The sequence below is a fragment of the Canis lupus genome, chromosome 12 (genome assembly GCF_003254725.2).
Source record: "Canis lupus dingo isolate Sandy chromosome 12, ASM325472v2, whole genome shotgun sequence".
Taxonomy (NCBI): Eukaryota; Metazoa; Chordata; class Mammalia; order Carnivora; family Canidae; genus Canis; species Canis lupus.
Genome location: NC_064254.1, coordinates 71,963,501 through 71,986,890, shown reverse-complemented (window position 1 = coordinate 71,986,890; position 23,390 = coordinate 71,963,501). Strand labels below are relative to the sequence as shown.

At 44.5% G+C, this 23,390-nt stretch overlaps 1 protein-coding gene across 1 annotated transcript in view; it reads left to right on the top strand.

Annotated features, from left to right (window-relative positions):
• FRK (fyn related Src family tyrosine kinase) overlaps nt 1-21,491 on the top strand; it is a 96,700-nt gene extending 75,209 nt beyond the window's left edge. Inside the window, exons 3-8 of the mRNA XM_025444769.3 lie at nt 3,753-3,916; nt 5,490-5,658; nt 11,281-11,439; nt 17,710-17,891; nt 19,150-19,315; nt 19,707-21,491. Coding sequence (XP_025300554.3) covers nt 3,753-3,916; nt 5,490-5,658; nt 11,281-11,439; nt 17,710-17,891; nt 19,150-19,315; nt 19,707-19,906 — 1,040 coding nt within the window. The 3' untranslated portion in view covers nt 19,907-21,491. The remainder of the gene's footprint in view (nt 1-3,752; nt 3,917-5,489; nt 5,659-11,280; nt 11,440-17,709; nt 17,892-19,149; nt 19,316-19,706) is intronic.
• Nucleotides 21,492-23,390: the final 1,899 nt, after the last annotated feature.

Sequence of the window (23,390 nt, the reverse complement as noted above, 5' to 3'; positions counted from 1 at the left end):
TCCTCCTTGATCTTTTTTGCTAGACTTTTAATCCATATATAGGAGTTGGTAAAACCTTCCATTTGGTGATGATTATACAGGGCAACTAACATTGTTCCAGGAGTCAAGGACAGTGGGAATGGTAACTTGACAGACCAGCGAGTCCAAGAATGTGTTGCAGATACTTCAAAAATTGTAATTTAGGTAACTTATATGGTGGGACGCCTGGGTGGCTTAGGGGTGGAGTGCCTGCCTTGGGCTCAGGTTGTGACGCCAGAGTCCTGGGATCGAGTCCTGCATCGGGCTCCCTGCATGGAGCCTGATTCTCCCTCTGCCTGGGTCTCTACCTCTCTCTCTGTGTCTCTCATGAATAAATAAAAACAAAATTTTTTTTTAAAAGAAGCTTATATGGCTTTTGGAGAATCCAAATGTACTCCCACCCTCCGCCCTATAAAAAACTAAAATATTTTTCTGTATGCAGATGATGTGACTCTTTTTTTCAGGTTTTTTTTTTTTAATTTTTTATTTATTTATGATAGTCACAGAGAGAGAGAGAGGCAGAGACACAGGCAGAGGGAGAAGCAGGCTCCATGCACCGGGAGCCCGATGTGGGATTCGATCCCGGGTCTCCAGGATCGCGCCCTGGGCCAAAGGCAGGCGCCAAACCGCTGCGCCACCCAGGGATCCCCCATCTTTTTTTCAGTTTTATTGAGGAAACAACGAGAGCATTATAAGATATTTAAAGGGTACAATGTGACGATTTGATATACGTATACTTTGTGAAAGGATTACTCCCACTGAGTTAATTAACATATTCATCACCTCACATATTTACCTTTTTTGTCATTTAGAGAACATTAAAGTTTTTTTTGAAGTTCTCTGTTATTTATTTATTATTTATTTATTTATTTATCTATTTATTTATTATTGAAGTTCAATTTGCAACATAGAGCAAAACACCCAGTGCTCATCCTGCCAAGTGGCCCCCTCAGTGCCCGTCACCCAGGCACCCCCACCCCCTGCCCACCTCCCTTTCCACACCACCCCTTGTTCGTTTCTCAGAGTTAGGAGTCTCTCATGAAGTTCTCTGTTTTCTTAAAAAATATTTTATTTATTTATTTGAGAGAAAGAGAGAGCACAAACAGGGGGAGGGTCACCCGGAGATGGAGAAGCAGGCTCCCCGCTGAGCAGGGAGCCCAATGTGGGGCTTGATCCCAGGGTCATGACCTGAGCTGAAGGTAGGTGCCTAACCTACTGAGCCCCCCAGGAGCCCCTAAAAAAATTCTTTTAAACTGATGTGTGACATATGTAATAAAAGTACACGATTTGTAAGGGTTTGGTTTGATGAACATTCAGAAGGTGAATATACCCACGTAAACCAGCATCCAGTCAGGAAAAAGAATCCTACTGACCCGCCAGTCTGACTCCGAATATCAGTCGTTCTGCTAGTTTTTCAATAATGGCTTAAGTAATGTTTGTGAGATTCATTCATGTCGATGCATTTATAGTTTATTTACAAGCCTGTATGGTATTCCCTGGACAAACATACACCAGTTTCTTAGTCTCTCCTACAAGTTGATGGACATTTGGATCGTTCCCCGATTTAGACCCTTACAGACGATGCTGCTAAAAGCGTTCTTGTCCATGTGTTTTGGTGCACATGTCACACATTTTGTTGGTTATATGCACTGGAGTGGAATTGCTGTGCTATAGGAATGATTATGTTCAACTTTCGATCATGACAGTTTTCTAAAACGACGGTGAAAATCACACTTCGTCGTCTGTGTATGAGGGTTCCAGTTACTCTGCTTCCCTGGCAACACTTGGTATCGTCTGTTTTTTTTTTTTTTTTTTTTTTTACTTTAGCTGTCGTGACACGCGCGGATTATTTTGTAAGGAAAACCTTGTCCCAGCCATCAGCGCGCCCTCAGTAGACCTCCAGGCCGGGGCTGAGCTGTCTTCTACTCAGTCTTCTTTCCTTTCATGAGAACAGCGCTCCAGGTTGCTGGGTTATTGAAGCCCAAGTTTCTGTAGTTAGCAAGGAATTCAGAATAACCTGTACGCCTGGTAGAGGCCGCTCAGTTCTTACCAGTAACTTTGCTAAATGAAAGAGCAGCTTATGAAGTGCATTAGTCAGTATTCAACTGCAAGTGCTTTTCTTCTTTTTAAGATTTTATTTATTTATTCATTCATGAGAGACACACAGAGAGAGAGAGAGAGAGAGAGAGAAAGGCAGAGACGCAGGCAGAGGGAGAAGCAGGCTCCACGCGGGGAGCCCGACGCGGGACTCGATCCCGGGACCCCGGGGTCACGACCTGGGCCGAAGGCGGGCGCCACACCGCCGAGCCCCCCAGGGATCCCTGCAAGTGCTTTTAACATCACCTCCCAGCCCCTCACACTAGCTTAAGTGAAAAAGGTGACTCGTTGATTCTTCTAGCCGAGAAGCGAGCTCGGGGCTCCGGGGCTCAGCTTCACTTTCCACACCAGGGAAAGGGCCGCTCGGCAAAGCGTCTCCCTGCCAGGCCGCGAGGTCCGGCCGGTGGCCCCAGCTCCCAGCCGTAGCAGACCCGGAGACCCAACGGCCGCCGTAACCACAGGCACCTTCCTGCCCTCCCAGAGCCTCCCGGCACGAGCCCCGGCGTGGAGTCCTCGTGGCTCTGGGCCGACGTGGCTTGGCTCAGGGCTGGCCCCGCGCCTCTGGGCCACAGGCTCTCAGCGGGGCGGGATCTCGGAGCAGGAGCAGCGTTGGGTGCTGCAGCCAGAGGAAGGGGAAGTCGGTGGCGGGCAAGGCGGCGGAGCGTCCACTCTGCGTCAGAGGGTCTGAAGCCCGTGTGCGTCTGTGCCTTTAGCCGTGGCAGCCCGTGGCCTGGACGAGGCCCGGCGCAGAAAGTAGTGTGGTGGCTGCGGTGTGCGGGGCCCTGGGGCTCGCTGCTGGCGTTGCGCTTGGCCTCTGTTGGCCCAGAGGCACTGAGTGTTGCCGGGAGTCCTGCGGGCCCTGTCCTGCCCGTCTCCGCGTCCACGCTGTGGGATCTCCTGGGAGACTGTTCTCCGTGGTCTCTGTCCCAGGTACAGCTGAACCGTTTCTAGACAACCTTTGCCATCTTATCCTACGGTGTTTCTGAAACGGATAATGTTTCCTTCTTTGCATTGCTAGTGGGATGGGTCAATTTTTTTTTTTTTTTAAAGTGAGCTCAGTGCCCACTGTGGGGCTGGAACTCACAACCCTAAGATCAAGAGTCGCCCGAGCCAACCAGGCGCCCCTAGAGGGAGAGTCAGTTTAATGGCTTGTTTTAATCAAGTCCAATAGGCCTCCAAGCCTAGCTTTTTTTTTTAGTGATGACCTCACTCCTTTATTTTTATATTTCCTTTAAAATGTGATTTCCCAGGGCAGCCCCGGGGGGCTCAGCGGTGTAGCGCCGCCTTCAGCCCACGGTGTGATCCTGGAGACCAGGGATCGAGTCCCACGTCGGGCTCCCTGCATGGAGCCTGCTTCTCCCTCTGCCTGCGTCTCTGCCTCTCTCTCTCTCTGTGTCTCTCATGAATAAATAGAAAAAATTAAAAACTAAATAAAAAATAAAATGTGATTTCCCAATTCCTTTCCCTTTTGATTCTGCTATTTAAACTTCCTGAAGTCTTCTCTGAAACCAATTTGCGAAATAAGTAGAACTTAGGAAAATTTCGTTCCATGCATTAAAACCATGACCACAAAATAAGTAAATCTGCTTGGCTTTGGCAAGAAGTGTATTATTAACAGGACTTCTTTTGGGTTCCAGTTTTAGACGAAAGGGTTGTGAAGCACTACAGAATCAGAAGAATGGACGAAGGGGAGTTTTTCCTTAGCCAGAAAAGAACGTTTCCAACGCTGAATGAGTTTGTGAGCCACTACACCAAGACAAGCGACGGCCTGTGTGTCCAGCTGGGAAAGCCATGTTTAAAGGTGAAATGCTTCCAAGCTGTGTTCCTTTTGAAGTTAACTTCTTTCCTTCAGATACTGGAGTCATGAGATCTTTCTGTTCAGGGAAAAAAAAAGGTCATTCGATCACCTGAGGCACAGATAGGCAAACTGTGGCCTACGAGCCGATACGGCCCCACACTTAATTTTTTAATTTTAATTTTATTTATTGGAACATAAGCTTAATGCTCGTTCATTTACAAATTGTCTTTGATTTTTCTCTGTACAAGCAGAGTTTCACAGTTGCATCAGAGACCTCATGGCCCACGAAGAAACGGAAATATTTACTATCTCATTCTTTTCAGAAACAATTTGCCAACCTTTGCCCCAAGGCACTCGCTAGAGACAGGGTTAGTCTGGTATCCTGCCCCTGGAGCAGTAACTGAGACGGGTGGAGGGAGAAAAAAGTGCCCACAGATAATTCTCATGTAGATCTGTATTCAAGAATATTAATGTGAAATTATTAGACTCTACCTGGTTGAGTTGTATGCATAGAGGTACCACTTAACTACCTGTTCTAATCGTTTGACCAGGTCAAAAAACATTTATAGGATTTATCCACATCTATCATTATTCAGTTGTTGCTTGTTTTACCCAGACTTATTTAAAGTTAGGTGGTGGCCTTACACTGTCGTGGGGCAAAACCTCAGCTCCTCATCAGGGTTCGGGCCTCCCGTACCCTGTGCTTTATGTCTGGATGATCAGCGAAGGGCTCCTGGTAACGTCCGACCAAAATTTTATGGACAAGTAGAAGCTGAAGAATTTTGTCCAGTATGTAGGGAATTTCACTGACTTAAATCTTGCCGAGTGAGCCTGCAGTTTTGGTATGAGTATGTGCGTGTTGGGTGGTATGGGCATGACCCCACAAGAATATGTAAGCTCATGCTAAGAATAGCTTACCTGATGCAAAGATGTGGCTTAAAAAATACTCAGTTTAGCCAATATTGTTGAATTCTGGTGGGGGGGCAAAGTGTTCACAAAGAAGCATTCACCCTCTGTGTACTCAACCTGCTGATGATTTGGCGGAGGAGCTAAGATAATCTCTGATGGTAGATAGTGAACTAGACTATGAACTCTAGGAGGGCCGGGGTCTCGTTTTGTTTACAGAATGGCATCTTGCTGGTGTTTGAAAAACATGTACTCACTAAATGAACAAGTACACGAATGAATGGACAAGTGAATAAATGAATTTGAAACAAGATGAAAATTTTAAATGTGCAAAAATATATGCTACATATGGTAAATGCTGTAGGCCAAAGGATTTGGGAAGTCATTGTGAAGGAGGTGGAACTTCAAATGGGCCTTAAAACGGGGAGGATTTTGCTAGGCAGAAAGACAGGAAAATCGTGCCAGGCCCGTGGGAGGGTGGCATTGGGTGTAGGGTGGGCCAGATGGACATCATTGCTTCCCATTTTAAAGCAATTAGAATAGAATGTACAAGGTTTTGGTTTTTAAAAATGGCATCTTTTTAAAAAGTGCCCAGACTATTATTTTCAACCAAAAAAAAAATTGTCAAATCTTTTTTTTTAATAATTATTCTAATTATTCTGTGAAACAGATACAAGTGCCAGTGACTTTTGATTTGTCGTATAAAACCGCGGACCAGTGGGAGATAGACCGCAGCTCCGTGCAGCTCCTGAAGCGGTTGGGATCTGGCCAGTTTGGTGAAGTGTGGGAAGGCCTGTGGAACAACACCACTTCAGTAGCAGTAAAAACATTAAAACCAGGTATGAGGATGAGGATGTCAAGGGCTAAATGTCAGATGTTGATATTTAGAAGCTCCCCTTGCCACGGTAAATGTCCAAAGGGTCGCAGGACAGTCAATGCCGCGCCAAGCAGATGTTGCGGTCACTTTCTCTGGGCCAGGAGACAATAAAGCATAATATGCTTTATTTATTTATTTTTTAAAGATTTTATTTATTTATTCATGAGAGACACAGAGAGAGGCAGAGACACAGGCAGAGGGAGAAGCAGGCTCCCTGCGAGGAGCCCGATGCGGGACTCGAATCGAGGACCATGGGATGATGACCTGAGCCAAAGGCCGATACTCAACCACCGAGCCACGCAGGCGTCCCCATAACATGCTCTAGATCGTAAGGGCAAGAGCATGAGCCTGCCATCAGCGAAGGCTTGAAATATCCCCAGTGCAAGATTCCCACCAAGCATCACTTCTCTAGAGTTAGAATTATCCCTCTTCCCATTTTTTCCTAGCCTTTGTTAAAAATACTGACTTTACTGAAAATACTTAAATCAATGGAACCTTGGAGATCTTCAGGGAAAAACAATTTTGTTAAGTACTAACTGTTTATGGCTGAAAGGTAAAATGGTCCACCTAAAAGCCCTCATGTTTGGAAATGTAGGAACGATTTTTTTCTTCCATCTTCCTTTTTTCCTATCGTGGAAATTAAAAAGACGCTAAAATCATATTTATTCAGCTCGTCATTAGCCCTTCTAATTTAAAAGCAGGATAAGAAAATTTAGAAAGAAATCAAGTAACTTTCCTAAGACTTACTAGTAATATGAGCTGGAACAAAGTTTTTTTTTTTTTTTTTGGAACAAAGTTTTAAACTACTCTATGCCTCAGTTTTATCATTTGCAAAAAAGAGGCTAGAAACAAGGCCAACCTAACAGGATTATTATGAAGATTAAATCAGGTCATTAGTGCAAATGCTTTGAATAACGTCTGGTTCATAGTAAGGGACCAGGAAAAACTGTTCTTATTTTAATTATTCTTATTGCTGTTATTATTGTCGTAAGGTCGGTCGGTGGCAGAGCCGGCATTTGAACTCCCATCCAGCCCTGTGGCATCACCCCAGGGAAGTGACGTTTTATGAAAGTGCGACACTACCGTAGTGGCCTCACATCTACGTCTAATAACGCAGGCCGGAGTAATACCCAGAGGCTAGAATATAGTTCTCTCGGGGACCTTCACGCTTTCCCTAACCCGGAATTCCTAAGGTTTAGAAATTCTCCCAGTGGCAGGAAGCGAGCGTCCGGGTATCGCCGGGTAGCGGCTGGGGTAACACCATGGTTCCCAAACTGTGTGCCGAGGCACGTTGGGGCCGCACAGGGAATTTACGAGGATGCCTCAGTATATTTAAAAGTTTTGGGGTCAACAGCTTGAATACCACACAGTTCGGTATTAGATCATGTTACATTCCTTTTCCTGATGTCCTATCTTCGCGAAAATGGGTTTTGGGTGCTGACTGGGATCACACGCCAAGACCCACGCAAAAAACCAGCCTGGAACAGGAGATGAGGGTGGCAACGTTCTATCTGTTTCCAAGACTTGAGAGATTGTCCTGGGCCCCGTAGATGCATGTATCTCTTAGTAATTGCGGTTAAGGATGAAATAAAAATTAAAAATTATTATTATTATTTATTATTTATTATTTATTTTATTATTTTTTCTCTTGATTTATCTAGATTACTTTTAAAATGGATATTAAGTTGTTAGGACACAAGTTAAGTTAAAGTAGCTTTGGTTTAACCAAGGAATCAATAGGGCTGTTAGATGTTGGCTTAGGGGCATCATGGAGAAAGTTACTGAGACCGCGAAGGGGCCCTGAAGTGAGAAGGTCTGGGCCCCTGTGGTGTCATAGTAGGAGCTGAGGGTCTGGCATAAGATAGACCTGAGTTCAGCCGTGGCTCTGGCCTCTGTGACATTGGACAATCTATTAATCTTTCGAATCTTGTCATCTGGAAGTGGGAATTATAGTAGTTCCTACTTCACAGGGTTCTGTGAGGACAAATTGAGTCAATGTGAGTTCTTTTCTTTCATTGTAAATTTATTTTTTATTGGTGTTCAATTTGCCAACATATAGCATAACCCCCAGTGCTCATCCCGTCAAGTGCCCCCCTCAGTGCCCGTCACCCATTCACCCCCACCCCCCGCCCTCCTCCCCTTACATCCCCCCTAGTTCGTTTCCCAGAGTTAGGAGTCTTTCTTGTTCTATCTCCCTTTCTGATATTTCTCACTCATTTTTTCTCCTTTCCCCTTTATTCCCTTTCACTATTTTTTTTTTATATTCCCCAAATGAGTGAGACCATATAATGTTTGTCCTTCTCCGACTGACTTATTTCACTCAGCATCATACCCTCCAGGTCCATCCACGTCAAAGACAACCTACAGAATGGGAGAAGATATTTGCAAATGACCTCTCAGATAAAGGGCTAGTTTCCAAGATCTATAAAGAACTTATTAAACTCAACAGCAAAGTAACAAACAATCCAATCATGAAATGGGCAAAAGACATGAAGAGAAATCTCACAGAGGAAGACATAGACATGGCCAACACGCACATGAGAAAATGCTCTGCATCACTGGCCATAAGGGAAATACAGATCAAAACCACAAGGAGATCCCACCTCACCCCAGTGAGAATGGGGAACATTAACAAGGCAGGAAACCACAAATGTTGGAGAGGATGTGGAGGAAGGGGAACCCTCCTGCACTGTGGGTGGGAATGTGAGCTGGGGCAGCCACTCTGGGAAACTGTGTGGAGGTAAAAATAGACCTGCCCTATGACCCAGCAACTGCACTGCTGGAGATTTACCCCAAAGATACAGAGGCAGTGAAACGCCGGGACACCTGCACCCTGATGTTCACAGCAGCAATGTCCACAGTAGCCACACTGTGGAAGGAGCCTCGGTGTCCATCGAAGGATGATGGATCAAGAAGCTGTGGTCTCTGTATACAGTGGAATATTCCTCAGCCATTGGAAACGACAAATACCCCCATTTGCTTCAATGTGAGTTCTCAACACGTTCGCCTCAGCGGGGATGCCGACGGTCCTCTGGAGGGCGGGTTCGCTGGTGCAGGAGTTCCGTCTCAGCATTCACACCTGCCTTGTAAAGTGACGGAGAAGCACTTTTGAGTGACCAGATGTCACGTGAAGCCCTCCAGGCGAGGACGACCTATTCCAGCACCTGGGATCTTCTCGATCACTGCATACATAGTATTTTGAATCCTAATCTTGTTCACAATTGAGCCTAAGTTTCATTTCCCAATCCAATCCTTCTTTTCCAAAAACGAAGCAGCTAGCTATCCATCCTAACATTGTTCTCTAGGGAAGGCTTTCTGGAGGTCAAAAGAGAACAACAACAACAACAAAACATCACATTTCTTATATTAAAAAAAAAAAAGCCACGATAGTTTTCTCTCCAACAGGAATAATTATTATTGATTTACAGTGCAATAGCAGCAAACAGCTTTGGTGATTGGTTAAATGTCTTCACTTCACTGGGGCCATTAATCAATCTTAGCAGCTATTTATTGCTTAGCAGACTACCACGCAATAAAGACGAGCCTGAAATCAACTCCCACAGTAGCTTTGACAGGCAAAAATTAATATTTAATGTTGCATTACTAGCTGGGTTGAAATTGGGTCTCTGCTGTGCGGCTGGTCAGCCGTAACCAGCATGGCCAGGGAGTGCTCGGAGCAGCCGTCACCCGCAGAGGCTTCTGGTGTCCCGGGGCCTGGCTCTTGTGCATGGTCTGATTTGGCAGTGATTCGAGTGTCCTGCATTTCATGAATCTGATGGCCACCGAAGCATTAGGGTAGAAACATTCGGTATCTACACATTGCCTGAGTGGTGATCACAATTGCTGTGACCGCTGGAAGCTTCATGAGTCAGATTATTTTGAGGGCGGGGTGGGGAGACTCCCATGATAACCGTAGTCGGCCATAGGCCAAACTAATTGAAATAAGAAGAAAGTCCTTTATTATGTTTTAGGCGCCTCCTTTATTCTCAGCCCCCTTTTGCCACTGTGATTCAAAACTTTAATCCTATTTGATTATGTGGAGCAAACCCACGATAGGGATGGAAGTGAGGAAGCACGGAAAATCATGATGGAAATGAGACTAGGTCATTTTTTTTCTCTACTCTCCCTCTTTGAGTCCTTGCCCCTCCCCTCCGCAGTCTGAGAAAATACTTATAATTGATCCTTTTGGTTTTTCCTAGAGTTTGCATATTAATAATAATACAAATAACGGCCAATAGTCATTGAATATATACATGCCCAGTATTGCTGTTTCCTGGTGACGATATTGCAATATCGGTAGAGTTACTGGCCACGTTTTGCAGACGAAGAAATGGAAGTTCAGAGACCCTTGGTGACTTGCCGAAGGTCACACAGCGAGCTAGGATTTGATCAGAATCTGGAATTTGACGAAGGCTGTGTTCTGGAGGTCGACGCTCTCAAGGGAATACCAAAGGATAGACTGCCCAGACGCTTCATGTGCGATGATCTGCAAGTCACATGTGACTCTTCCTGACTTCATATTAATGAACAAGTTGGAGCGTTATCTCAGAATGTCAAAGCTTTTCCATGCCTGGGTTCAAATGTCAATCATGAAGGTATTTCATGAGAAACAGGTGAATGGAACAGTCTCTTTGAGCATCAGGGGAAATGCTATTTGCACTTTCCACAGCAAAAGCTGAGATGCGAAATGACAGCGTTCCTTCAATTACAGGAATGTCTCGGAAACATCATATCCTAAAAAATAATGAAAGATTTTAAAAAATTACTGATGAAATGTAAACTCCAGCTATCCTTCCTCCTCTCAGATTTTATTTGTTGTTAACTACTTGACGCTTTGCATGGTAAGAGCTGAGCCATTAAAATAGAATTTAATTGTAAGTGAGCCTTCAAAATAGGTCCCAGGACTGTCTCCCTTATCATTTTGTTAAGCTACTAAGAGTCTGATCACAGATGCATTAATATAGGAGAAAAAGTTGAAGATCCATTTCAAGTTAGACATATAAGGCTGGGGGGAAAAACACTGAGTTTTGGGTAGCCCTCGAATGTTTTCTACGTGGTCCATACCATCTATCCCTGTAGAAGTAAGGACATAAATATGGCAGACAGTCACGGCTTGAGGATGGTTATCCAGCTGTCCCCACAGTGGGGACCAAGGACAGGGCAGCGATCAGTTCCCTGGATCCTGGGCCGGAAAGCTCTGGCCGCAGTAATTAAACATTCAGTGTCCTCCAGCCTTCATGGCAAGAGAATGTCTTCTCGTTGTGTTCTCAATTTGCTGGCCTTGTTTTATCAATTAGACTGTCAGTTCACTTCTTTTCCCCTCATTTTTCATATGGACCTGAAACAACCCCTCTTCACCTGCGGGTCATAACACATAAATTACACACCCTTGATGCACCCAACATCGGTTATTAGGTTGCCCGGGCTGGACCGAGTCTCTTCTTTGATAAATCTGAAGATTTGTGACACCAATGCTCTTCCTTTACTGAGAAGCAGGAAGCAATCTTGGTGATTCCCACCAGACTGCTGTGAGGATAGGAATGCCTCGATAACATAAAGTGATTTCCTCCTTTTCTTGTTTCAGGTTCAATGGATCCAAATGACTTCCTGAGGGAGGCACAGATAATGAAGAACCTAAGACATCCAAAGCTTATCCAGCTTTATGCTGTTTGCACTTTAGAAGATCCAATTTATATTATTACGGAGTTGATGAGACATGGAAGTCTGCAAGAATATCTCCAAAGTAAGCTAAAGACTTAATAAAAGGAAAAAAAAAAAAAAGAGGAATTTAGTTTAGCTAGTCCTATAAATGTCAATTTAGCAAGCCTTCTATAACCCGAAGGATATTTGCTGTGTGTGTATCTATGAGAATGAATGGCTTAGCATTGAGTGGCTCAACGACATTTTAATAGGATACACACCGTGTACCAAAAAGAGGGAAAATATTCATGTAGTGAAGAACAAATTGTTCACAGTAGGCATATTGGATGGAGCACGACCCTGAAGAATGGATGTTTTTTACATGATGCTTTGTTTCCTACAATAACTAATGGAACATCAGTCATGAACCTGTTTATTCTATGGCCCAGAATTAGGGGACGTGGAATACTTTTGGGGAAAAGAGAGGTACCCTCATTCTTTTCCCGTCGCCGGTGTTTGGCAACCTCGTACTGGTTGGGGTTTAAAATACTTCCACTGCTAGGCAACATTAGAATTTTCAGACCGAAGAGCAGAAATATCCTATTGCTTTATTTCTGCATCTGCTTCCTGTAGTCAGAGAAGACTTAAGGGCACTGTGAAATTTTGATGTTTATTACAAATGAATAATTTAATACGCAAAAATATAATGAGTATTAAAATGAGATGTTCAAAGTAGTGGAGATCAAGTACTGAGAGAATAATTCATGCTTAAAAAAGAGACTTTTTCCTATGCTTTCCCGAAATGTCAGAGTGGGATTGATAGAAAGTGTATAGGTAAAGGGAGGTGAGAATAATAGAACAAAGATATTAGAAGGATAAGAGTATTCTCTGATTTCAGGGTGACTTATGAAGCTGGTGGTATTAAATTGCAAAACTGGAGAAGAACAAAGAACATGGGCCTGTTAAGTGCTGTTTAAAAAATATGCCTAGCTCCTTTGCATAAAGGTCTCGAATTTAACAGTGTCAGAATGTGTCAGCGACCAGAGAAAGACTAACCTCAGCCATCGGACCCCTTTTGCCAGTTCCCAGGGACATCTTGAGTACGGTGGTCATCTTGAGTCATCTTTGACAAACATGCTTGGTCAAGGTCACTTGTGCCACTCACGGTGGTAAATCTAAACGTCAGTTCTCGGTCCTCAGACCTATTTGCAGCATTTATTTCAATGGACTTGAAGTAAATGGAAACCCTTCCTTCATTTGGCCTCCAGGCCACTTCACTCAATGGCTTTTCCTCCCGTCCTCTTTGTTGGTTCTTCTCCTATCTGTGTAATTTCTCTCATCTCTCGGACCTCCCAATACCTTGGAATTTTGCAACATCACTCCTTCCCTTCCGAACCTCGGTCTCAGGGCCAAACAACATTTATGTATCAAAGATTTCTCAAATTACATCCCTCCATTACTTCAGAATCATAAGTCCAGCTCCCTTCTTGACCACTCTACTTGAATGCTTCTCCGGACAGCACAGGTGTGATGCAGCAACACCCCCTTCCCCCAAATCCCAGAGGCACTTATTCCTCGCTCATGGTGCATGTGCAAAATGGATGGGTTGGTGGTTCAGGTGTTTTGATCACCTCGGTGGAGGAATGGGATGGGACCAATCTCGTTCTGGCTCTTAGAGCTCCAAACCAGGAGATGAGAGATGACTTCTGTGCCCTTTTTCATTTGGTCAAATCAAGTCAGGGGGAATAAGGAAGTAGAATCCTCTAACATAGTTGAAGAGGAGAAAAAAAAAAAAAAAGGTTTGTGAAGAGCCAGAATTTCTACTACATGTGTCCGTTGAAAATCTCAAAACCACGTGCCCCGAACTGATCTTCTATTATCCCCAGTAACCTGCTACCCCTGTGGTCTTTCCTTCTTTGACGATGTCAACACTCAGCCTAATGTCTTGGATCGTCTCTACTTCTCGCAGCTTCCATCTAACCAATCAGCAAATCCAACTGACTTCTTTCAAAATATGCCAAGGACGTTGCCACCTCTCAGCACGCCCACGCTGGTCCAAGCCGTCATGAGCTCTCTCCTGCAGGTGCCGCAGCCTCCTAAGTGGTCTCCCTCCCTTGGTGCTTGCTCCTCCCAGTGTCTCCTCAACACGGGAGTTGGAGAGATCCTGCTAAAATGTAAATCAGACCGTGGCCCACCTCAGCCCAAAGCCTGAGTGACGCTGGTTCTCTCCGTACAAGGTCTCAGGTGCTGCATGGCCGGCTCTCCATTGCTCTCCGACCACATCTCCCCCAGCGTCTCCTGTGTTCACTGTGTGTCCCTCCCTTTCCCGCTCTTCCTGTCTTCCACGTGTGCTTTGCTTCACGCCCTTGGCACTTGCTCCTCCCTCCCTCTGAACCTTCCTTCCCTTAATAGCCATGAGCTCACTTCCTCACTTCCCTGAAAAGTCTTTCCTCAGAGCTTCCTATTATGGTGAGTCCTTCACTGGTCACCCTCTGAATTCTAAAATTTAACCTCCTCCTTCTACCTCTTTGTAGCCTTCTTTCTTGCTTTTGTGTTTTCTTAGCTGTTGATCATCTTATAATGTGGGACTTTGTTATGTGGCCTTATTGTAAGTATCTTCTAAAATACAACTCTTTGAAGACAGAGATTTTTCTTTGCTTTCATGATTGTGCAGTGTCAGGCACATAGGAGGTGTGCACTAATTAATTATGTGTTGACTGAATGAATGAAAAAACTAAAAGGGAAATTGAGTGAGGCTATTCTGAACCTAAAATGATCAGGATTCAGGGTTTGAGCCTGTTCTGAGACTCTTGGGTCAGCTTGATAGGATCCACTTAGGAATTATGGACTCCTTTGGCATTGACGATTTTTGAGGTCTGTTGATGTATTATTCATGGGTGAGCACATATCTTGTCCTATTCTGGGTTGGGCCTTTCAGGGTCAAGTTTACCAAGGCCTTCATTTGCCAAGAAACTTAGTAGCCACGAGGAATAATGAAGAGATGCTCATTACGGACGATCCCTTCCCAATCAAGAGGGCTTACATTCAATTGAGTGATCTAAAGGTGAATCTGCCACTCTTAAGCAGCCCATCGCGTTAACTGTTGTACGGTGAAAGACTCTTGAGTAGCGGAACATAATTGAAAATATTTTCTTGTTGCAGATGTAAGTTGTCACAGGCCGGTGAACCTTTATATCAGTTTTGACGACTGGCTGTTGTATCAGAAGCGTGTTCTGAGGTTTACTTAGCCAGTTCCTAGGCCACTGCATTCTTTCAGGGTAGAAAATGTGTTATTACTCAATTTTCTTCTCTATTGTGCCTGTCAGTGAAAACTTTTTATATCCACTGTAATAGGATTAGATGTCGTATTTGATAGTTGAGATGACATAGGTATTTTTCTATAGAACCATCTTTGTAGTCCCTAAGCTTGGCTAAATATATATATATATATATTTTTTGTAATAAATTTCTCCAAAATGGAAGAGGCTTGTCAAAAACTTTAGTATTGAGGGTAATGGATGTCAGGTATTTCTTACTGAAATTTAAAGAGAATAAATATCTGCCTTTTTTTGTGCATTCATACATATTTTTAAAAACGAAAGTCAGCATGTTGTTCATCATTGTCCATGAGCTTGGACATGATTGGTCATAAGTTCACACCTAAGTGGACTGAAGTAGGCCGGGAGTGTTTTCATCGAGATGCTCTTTAGCCAACTCAAACCGTAGCCCCAACACTCAGGTGCTCAGCAATCATGTGGGAGGCAAGTTTTAGGGAGGAGTATAGAAATGTTTTTAAGAGCATGAGATTTCAATCTCAAACATGTCTGAACTTGAATCTCCGCTCCACACCTTCCTCCCCATTCTTCTGAGAGGCAGAAACTCCTATGATAGGGGCAAAAAATAACAATACTTACTTCATATAGTTCTGAGTATAACATGAGGCGATGTAGTGAAAATCAACCATGTGGGATAGTGGTAGGAGAAGTGCTTGTATATTCAATTTTTTTCTTTAAAAAAAAAAAAACCCACTGTATAGTATTTACCATGTGTCAGGCATTTTTCTTTCCTTTTAAAGATTTGGTTGTTTGTTTATTTATTATTGATTTGAGAGAGAGAGTGCGCATGAGTGGCAGGGGTGGGGGGAGAGGAACAGGAGAGAGGGAGGGAGTGAGGAGGGGGAGAAGCGGACTCCGCGCTGAGTGCAGAGCCAGAGGTGGGCCTCGATCCCACGACCCTGAGATCATCACTGACTAAGGTCGATTGCCTGCTTAACCCCCCAGGTGCCCCTGCCAGGCCTTTGTACGAGTGTCGTACAAGTATTAACCAAGTTCATTCTTCTGGCAACCTGGTGAAGTGAGAATACTTATGGTCACCATCATTTTCATCTCATGGTGGAAGAAGCTGAGGGATCATCTTTTACTGAAAAAAAAAATGGCATCCATAAAAAGCACACATTATGTGGTATAATTGAGCATTAATTAAAAGTGAGCGAGTCGACAGCAGCACAGCCGCTGAACGAATCAAGAATGAGAACCCCCGAGTGCCACCTCCTTGGCAGCTCCTCACCGTCCCGAGGGGCCTGGTTATTTCTTTCCCTTAACTTGCACGTTCCTCTCCCAGCGCCCCGTCGTCTTCCCTTCTTGACTGGGGTTTGGGAGTTGGCTTCTCCTCTTGCTGCCTCCGTGTCCTCAGCTCCTGTTCTGCCCTCGGCCTTTATCCCCCATCTCCAGTGACATTGCTCTCCCTGCCTCTAAGGTCACCAACGCCTCCCCAGTAGCATTTGGTAGGTGCCTTTCCGACCGTGTCTTGCTGGGCTGTGGAATTTGGCAGTGGTGGTGACTTTCTCAAGACCTTTGTTGGGATGCTCCCTTCTGGTTTTCCTTCTACTCTTCCGGCTGAGGCTTCTCCGTTTTCTTGGAGGTTCATCTTCCTCTGTCCTCCCTAAATGTCCGTGTTCCTCATGATTCTATCACTTCCTAAGAGTCTCACCTGCTCTAATGGTTGAGTCCTACCCATAAGCTATGGTTGTTAGCTGCCCGCCCTCTCTTGGGCTCCAGACCCATGTGCCTGTCTTCCTTTAGGCGTTTCCATCTGGGCGATCCGCATGCATCTCTACTTTAGCAATTCCTAAGCTGTTCAATTCTGTTTAGGCAGCAGCAGAGGTAATAAAAACAGGTAGGAGCTACTGAGTTCTTTGTAGGCGCCAGGCTCTGCTTCAAGTGCTTTCCACGTACTGACTCATTTCACTTCTCATTCTAACAACTAATACCAGACGGTAATTACAGCCGCCACTCTACAGGTGAACACACTGCGGCACAAGGGCGTCAAGCGCCTTGCCCGAGGTCAGGAAGAGGCAAAGCTCAGATCCAGACCCTGGCGCTCCAGCTTCAAGCCAGTTTTCTAACCCCCGAGCGATTGTTGCCTCTCACGTTAGAAATTGTGTCTGAGACTCTTGACCGTGAAATTCAACGCGCTTTTGGTAATATTTGCCTTATTGAGTCAGGGGTGATGATGGTTTGGATTTACATGAGACCTTTTTAATTCTCCAAAGATCTGAAAACATCTACTAACAGGATAGCAGCTAAACAGTACCCAGGGACGCCTGACACCGCACAAAGCAGCGCAGAGGCACTTTGACCTCTCTACTAATGATCACACAGACTCTGCTGCTTGACTTTCCTACACTTAATTATATAGGATGCGTAGTGGTAGAAACTATGTCTATTAAAGGCATGATCATGCCTGGAGAGATGAGCAAACTATTTCTAAAAATAACAGGCTTAAAAGGGGAAATAAAAAAAAAGTGTATCAAGCTTAATGGAGCACAGATATATGCGTTTTATAACTACCGATAGACCATTTTTGTTAGTGGGCTAGTTTTTAAGAACAATATGATAGGAAAAAAAAATGATGGAAGAATGAGAACTTTTCATTGGCTCAGCCATGCAAATTAGCATTATTTTATAGCTTCGAAGACTAAAACAAACTATGAGATGTTTGAAGGAGCTCTAGAGGCAACCACGCAAACTCTTCCATGAAGCGAGGACTCAGCCATGTGTGCTATGGAAAACGGCCACAGTTGGACTCTTTCAGATGTTGAGAGCTGGGTTCGAATCATGGGATACCATTGTTTCTTTCTGTGTGTACGGGGAGAGAGGGCCACAGCCTCGGGGTGTATTTGGACTCTGAAAATTGTTGCCTCATTAACCTTCCCAGGAAATGGATGGTCTGTATTCATTCTATTTCTTCACTCAACAGATCAGTGCTACGGCGCTTCATCCCCCTGGTAGCTCATTCATCGCACTTCTCAGAACGGACTTCAATAATTCACATGTTCCCCAAGATAAATGTCTTACTTTCTCTTATTGCTCAGATGACGCCGGAGCAAAGATCCACCTGAACCAGCAGGTAGACATGGCCACACAGGTTGCCTGCGGGATGGCTTATCTGGAGTCCCAGAACTACATTCACAGGGACCTGGCTGCCAGGAATGTCCTGGTTGGGGAGCACAATATCTACAAAGTGGCAGATTTTGGACTGGCAAGAGTTTTTAAGGTGAATTTCGTTTTGTTTCAATTAGGTGTTGGCCCGGGTCAAAAGCCTAACGTGCCAGCAGCAGACTCATGGTTTTACTGTTATTCTTCAACACAGTGTTATCCCCAGTTCTGTGGTCCCACTTCAGTAGCCCAAGGCCTTATAGATAAGCCATCTCCTGTTTCTATTTCTGTTATTGTTGTTGTTTTCTTTTTTAAAATTTTATTTAAGTTCAATTAATGAGCACGTGATCTGTTATCGGTTTCAGAGGTAGAGGTCAGGGACTCCTCAGTCTTCTATAACGCCCAGTGCTCATCGCATCAGGTGCCCTCCTTCTTGCCATCACCCAGGTACCCCGCCCCCTGCTGTTTCCATGTCTTCACCAAGGAGAGAGAAACAGAGAGAACGATGCCTAACCCGATGGGAAAGTATGTGATTAAGTTTGAGGTTGAGTGAATGATCTGCTTTTCAGTACCGGTAGGCTCTGTTGATGGGCCTCGATGTTCCTGACAAAAAGCAGCGCATTTTGCGAAGTTACCCCTAGATCCGCCTCTGCCCACTTAATGCCAAACGAATATCCGTGCTGCCAGAAGTCTTCAGCGGTCGCTGACTTTTGAATCCTGCCCCTCTCCCCGTGTCATGACGTCAGGCCAAAGACAGATATACAAGAGATACGCTAGTAGGGGTTTTGGTCTGAACGTAGTTTTTCATTTTGACACTGTGCCCTACGAACATGCGTGTGGAACGTGAACCACAGCATATAAATGATTCTCTTTTGATCTTCATGAAGTCATCATCTCTTTTTAAAATAAGTTAATTAGAACCCCAGTGACTTGATATATTAATTTAAATCATTTGGATCCTACTTTTCAGTATTAGGAAGTGGTAACACGGTCATTATTAAAGGCAGTGGCTCTTCAATACCAGAAGTAAGTCTGAAATCAGACAGACTTTGCTTTCATTTTTTTTTTTTTATTCACTAAGGACCAAATGCTAAAGACCATCACACATGAGTTCTCCCCTAGGTAGTAGGGTGCACCTGTCAGTGGTATTTTTAGCACATAGTAGGCCCTTAAATAATATTTTATTGACTTCTCATAGATTTCTCAGACTTAGAAGCCAGGTTTGGACTTTGCTACTGTAATTATCTGTTGAACTGAGCTCATTTTGAACCTCTTTTCCTCTAAATTTTAATGTGAAGCAGGTTACAGATGAATGAGGGCAGGAAAAAAAAATATATATCAATTGAACTTGGCTTGATTCCTTAATGCATTAACAGGTAGATAATGAAGACATCTATGAATCCAAACACGATATAAAGCTGCCAGTGAAGTGGACTGCGCCTGAAGCCATTCGTACTAATAAATTCAGCATTAAGTCCGATGTGTGGTCATTCGGAATCCTTCTTTATGAAATCATTACTTATGGCAAAGTGCCTTACAGTGGTGAGTAATTAATTCTGAAGTGGGCCTTTCTGCTGCAGGTCCCTTACTTAGGTGTGACTTTAACTGCTTTGCCCAGACTTGGAGGGCAGAGTTATGGGGCTGACCACACACCACATGCCTGTGGGAGCCTAAGAGATAAAATTTGATGACGATGATTTGCATTAATGAGGGGGTTTATTGCCTCTTACTCCTTTGCTCTGGAATTGCGGCCTTATAGACACCTCTGGCTGCAAGATTTGGTTTAATCTCTGCAGCCTGGGAAGGGGATGGTCGACCTCCTAGCTTCACCAAGGAAATCCGTTTGCTTTGTAATCTTGAATATAGTCATCTATGAGTTGACGGCCCTGACCTTTAACTTGTTTTTTGTTGGTCCTATTCTATGATTATTTAGGCCTGACAGGTGCTCAGGTAATCCAGATGTTGGGTCAAAACTATAGACTCCCTCAACCTCCTAACTGTCCGTCCCAGTTCTACAACATCATGTGGGAGTGCTGGGATGCAGAGCCGAAGAACCGGCCCACGTTTGAGGCCCTGCTTTGGAAATTTGAAGACTATTTTGAAACAGACGTTTCATTTTCGGATTACAAATAACTTCGGAAAATGAACACCGAAGAAGAACATTTAATAATGAAGTAACAAAGGAGTGCAATAATCAGTCCCGAAGTGCAACCTGATTAATCAACTGCCAGGAGAGCTAACCTCGACACGCGCAAGGGATGGGGTCAACCGGGCCACGTACTATGAGAAAGATTCTATGTGCGTTTTATTGACTGGGCAACACCGCAGGACAGTCTCCGATGGCGTCAAAATCAAACACATCAGCACAGCTCTTTTCCTTTTAAAAAATACTTACATTTCTATTTATTGTTTGAAATACCGATCAAGAGGATCAACAGATGATAGTCAATTTTTACTCAGTGACTGTTGTAGCATTTTCCTGTTTACTGATTAAAGTGGTTATTCATTATTCCTCGGGTTGCTGCATCCCATCAGCCTGTTATTATGAAGGAATCTGATTGCTCTGCTGCACAGCAGGACCTGTGCTTTGAGATTTTTTTTTCCCCCTTTTAAAATATCCTGTGACTACAATGATGGTAAAGCCATGTTAAATGACTTGATTGTACTTGGAGTAATTGCACATATTTTTTTCCCTATGCATAAAAAAATGAAACAGCTGTTGCGAAAAAGAATGAAAATTTCTCTCATTTTGTAGAAGGAAATGATGGGAGTTCTCTATACCTCAGTATGTGTGATCTGAGAATCATCCACATTAGTTTTAATCTCCTAATGTTAAGAATCGAATTGCAAGGCGGATGAGTTATTATCTATGGAAATATGTGAGAAACATTGAATAGCCCGCAAAACCTGAGAAATAAGGATAAGATAGTTTGGGAAAAATGAAAGGTGAGCACTAGGACTGCTGTGGCTCAGGTTTCTGAGTAATCCTAAAACGATGGACCTTTGGCGAGTGGGACGGAGCTTTAAATGGATTACAGTCCAGGTCAAGCCCAGTTTTAGATCCAGAGGCTGGGAATAGAGTCCGACCCTGGTTATGGAGCCGTGTTTTCTGTCTGGTAGGACAAGAGGGTTTTGCTCCTCTCAAGTGGGCACGGACCTTTGTAAGGATGTTACTGTGTCGAGCTTTGTGCCCCATTAGACGCCGAGGACGGGTCCTGATCAAGTGCTATTCAGAGGTCTGCGCTGTGGAGCCACATGCACTGAACAGGCCCCCAGGAAACCGGCTTTGGAGTCTGTTCCGTCACCTTTGGAGCAGAAGGGCCCACGGGAACAGTGGTGGGGCCACGCTCCGGGCGGGTGACGCCCAGGCCCCCCTGTGCTCCCCGCGGCCTGGGGGACACGGGGCTCCGGGCAGCGGGCCGGTGGCCCTCGAGCGACACGGACGGTGCCACTGCCCTGCACCTGTCTCCCCCCAAGGCCGTCCCCACTGTCACTGTGGGAAGCCTCTCCTGTCCTCCTTGCAGGGGCACCACCGGTCTCGGGGCGCCTGGGCGGTGCAGTGGGGCAGGTCTCCCCGACTCCTGCGTTCAGCCCCGTGGTGCTCTCGGGGTCGGGAGATCGAGCCCCGCACCGGGCTCTGGCCCGGGGAGTCCCCTTCTGCTCCTCTCCCCCGGGCTTTCTTTCTCTCGAATAAATACATAAATAAATCTTTAGAGAAGGTCGTTGTTTTCCTCTTCAGGCAAAGGGGGTACGTTCCGGCGGGCAGTCGACTCAGCGGGACGTCGTGTGCCCATGGCCTGCGGTCGGCTGGGCGCTGAGGCCGGCGTGGGGCCTGCCTTCCTGCGGGGGCTGGACAGGTGCCACTCGGAGCACCGCCGTGGGCGTGTCACTCACACCTCTCTGGCTCCAGATGGGCCCTATGGGCCCCTATTGATAATCGAGCCCCTTGACTAATATATATATGTTATATATATATATAGTATATATCTTATAAGATAAGGTCAACACTAATAATATAAAACAGGAAAGATTTGTAAGATAAGGTCAACACTAATCATATAAACCGGTCGACTGGGTGTAGGACAACCATGTTTATTTAAAGTCAGAGTCTAACTGTGAAAATTCACCTGCTGTGTAATCTGTCTTTTTGGAGCAGCTAATAACAATACATTTCTTAGTAGGATCTGATTTTGAAATGTATAGAGAAGGTGATCCTTTCTGGTTTTCATAACACCTGAAACCGCTTCAACTTACTATGTTTGGTTCTTGGAGACATTTATGTTCAAGGTTCTGTCAAAGCAATCTATTATTCTTGTTTTTTGCCTGATGGATCACGGAGAAAAATAATGGATTCAGTTATGAGAAGCAGTAATAGATTTTTTTTTTTACGCTGACATAAATTTCTTTCCCTGTATAGAATAAAAGGATTGGGAAAAGATAAGTCGAATTTTCCTACAATGAGCCAGTTCTTGTTAGATTTACCTCCCATAAATTGCAGTGAAGCACTTTCTATGTAATGTTTTATTTATGTAATTCAGTTATTTGGAGGAGGTGGTGAGGGATGTGAGTACATCATTTCATGTGGTATTTCAAATCTCTTTTGACAAAAACCTAAGAATTTTTGCAATAGGAAAACTTCAAAATTCCATTAAGCCTCTTTTAAGAAGGTTAGGAAGGAAATAGGTTTATATTACCTAAGGTCAAAAGAGGCACAGAGTGGATTCCTAATGGCTGTGGAGCATGAATATCGTATCATCAAGAACAGTAAAATCGAAGAGACCAACCATCTGCAAATGGGGCTGTGGGGCATGTGTGGGGGGACAGGGGGCTCTTAATGGACACTCGAGAGCAAGAGCAGGCAAGTATGAGGCGGGGCCCCTTGGCAACACCACTCACAACGTGTGTGACGACTTGGATCAACTGAACCGGAAGGGGTTCTTGATTCTCTTGATTCTCCCACTGCCCACGGGGAACCATTGCCCTTGGAAGGATGTCATACGTCCCCCAGCTGGAGCTCCCTGAGGATGCAGCGCCCAGCCGGCGGCCCCTGGCTTTGCCCAGCAGAGGCCCCGTCTGCAGTGAGGGTTTCCATAGTCTAGTTGAGCATATGGTTTCTGGACCAAAAAGCCTGTCTGATAGCGTGTCTGTGTGACTTTTTTCTTTTTTTTTTTACTTCTTTTTTTATGTATTTTTTTAAATTGGAGTTCGATTTGCCAACATATAGCATAACACCCAGTGCTCATCCCATCAAGTGCCCCCCTCAGTGCCTTTTAAGGACTTTTTGCGACGATACATTATGTGAACTGAAATGGTGATGATATGGGGACTCACCTTGTGTGAATGAGTTCTCCCACTGAAAATGCCCTCTCTCTCTCTCTCTCTCAAAAAAAAAAAAAAAAAAAAAAAAAGAAAGTAAATGAGGTTAGAATACCTGGGTATTGGAGTTGCCCACGAGGTCATCTGGAATGTTCAGTTTTCTGGTATTTCCTTGACGTCGTTATGGAAAAGTTTTGGTCTATAGTTTCCAACATGATCCAAAAATTTAATGTTGTAGTATTAAAAAAAAAAAAAAAGCTGGGTAGTTTGGTGGAGAAAGAATACTTTTAAGTCTTTTAAA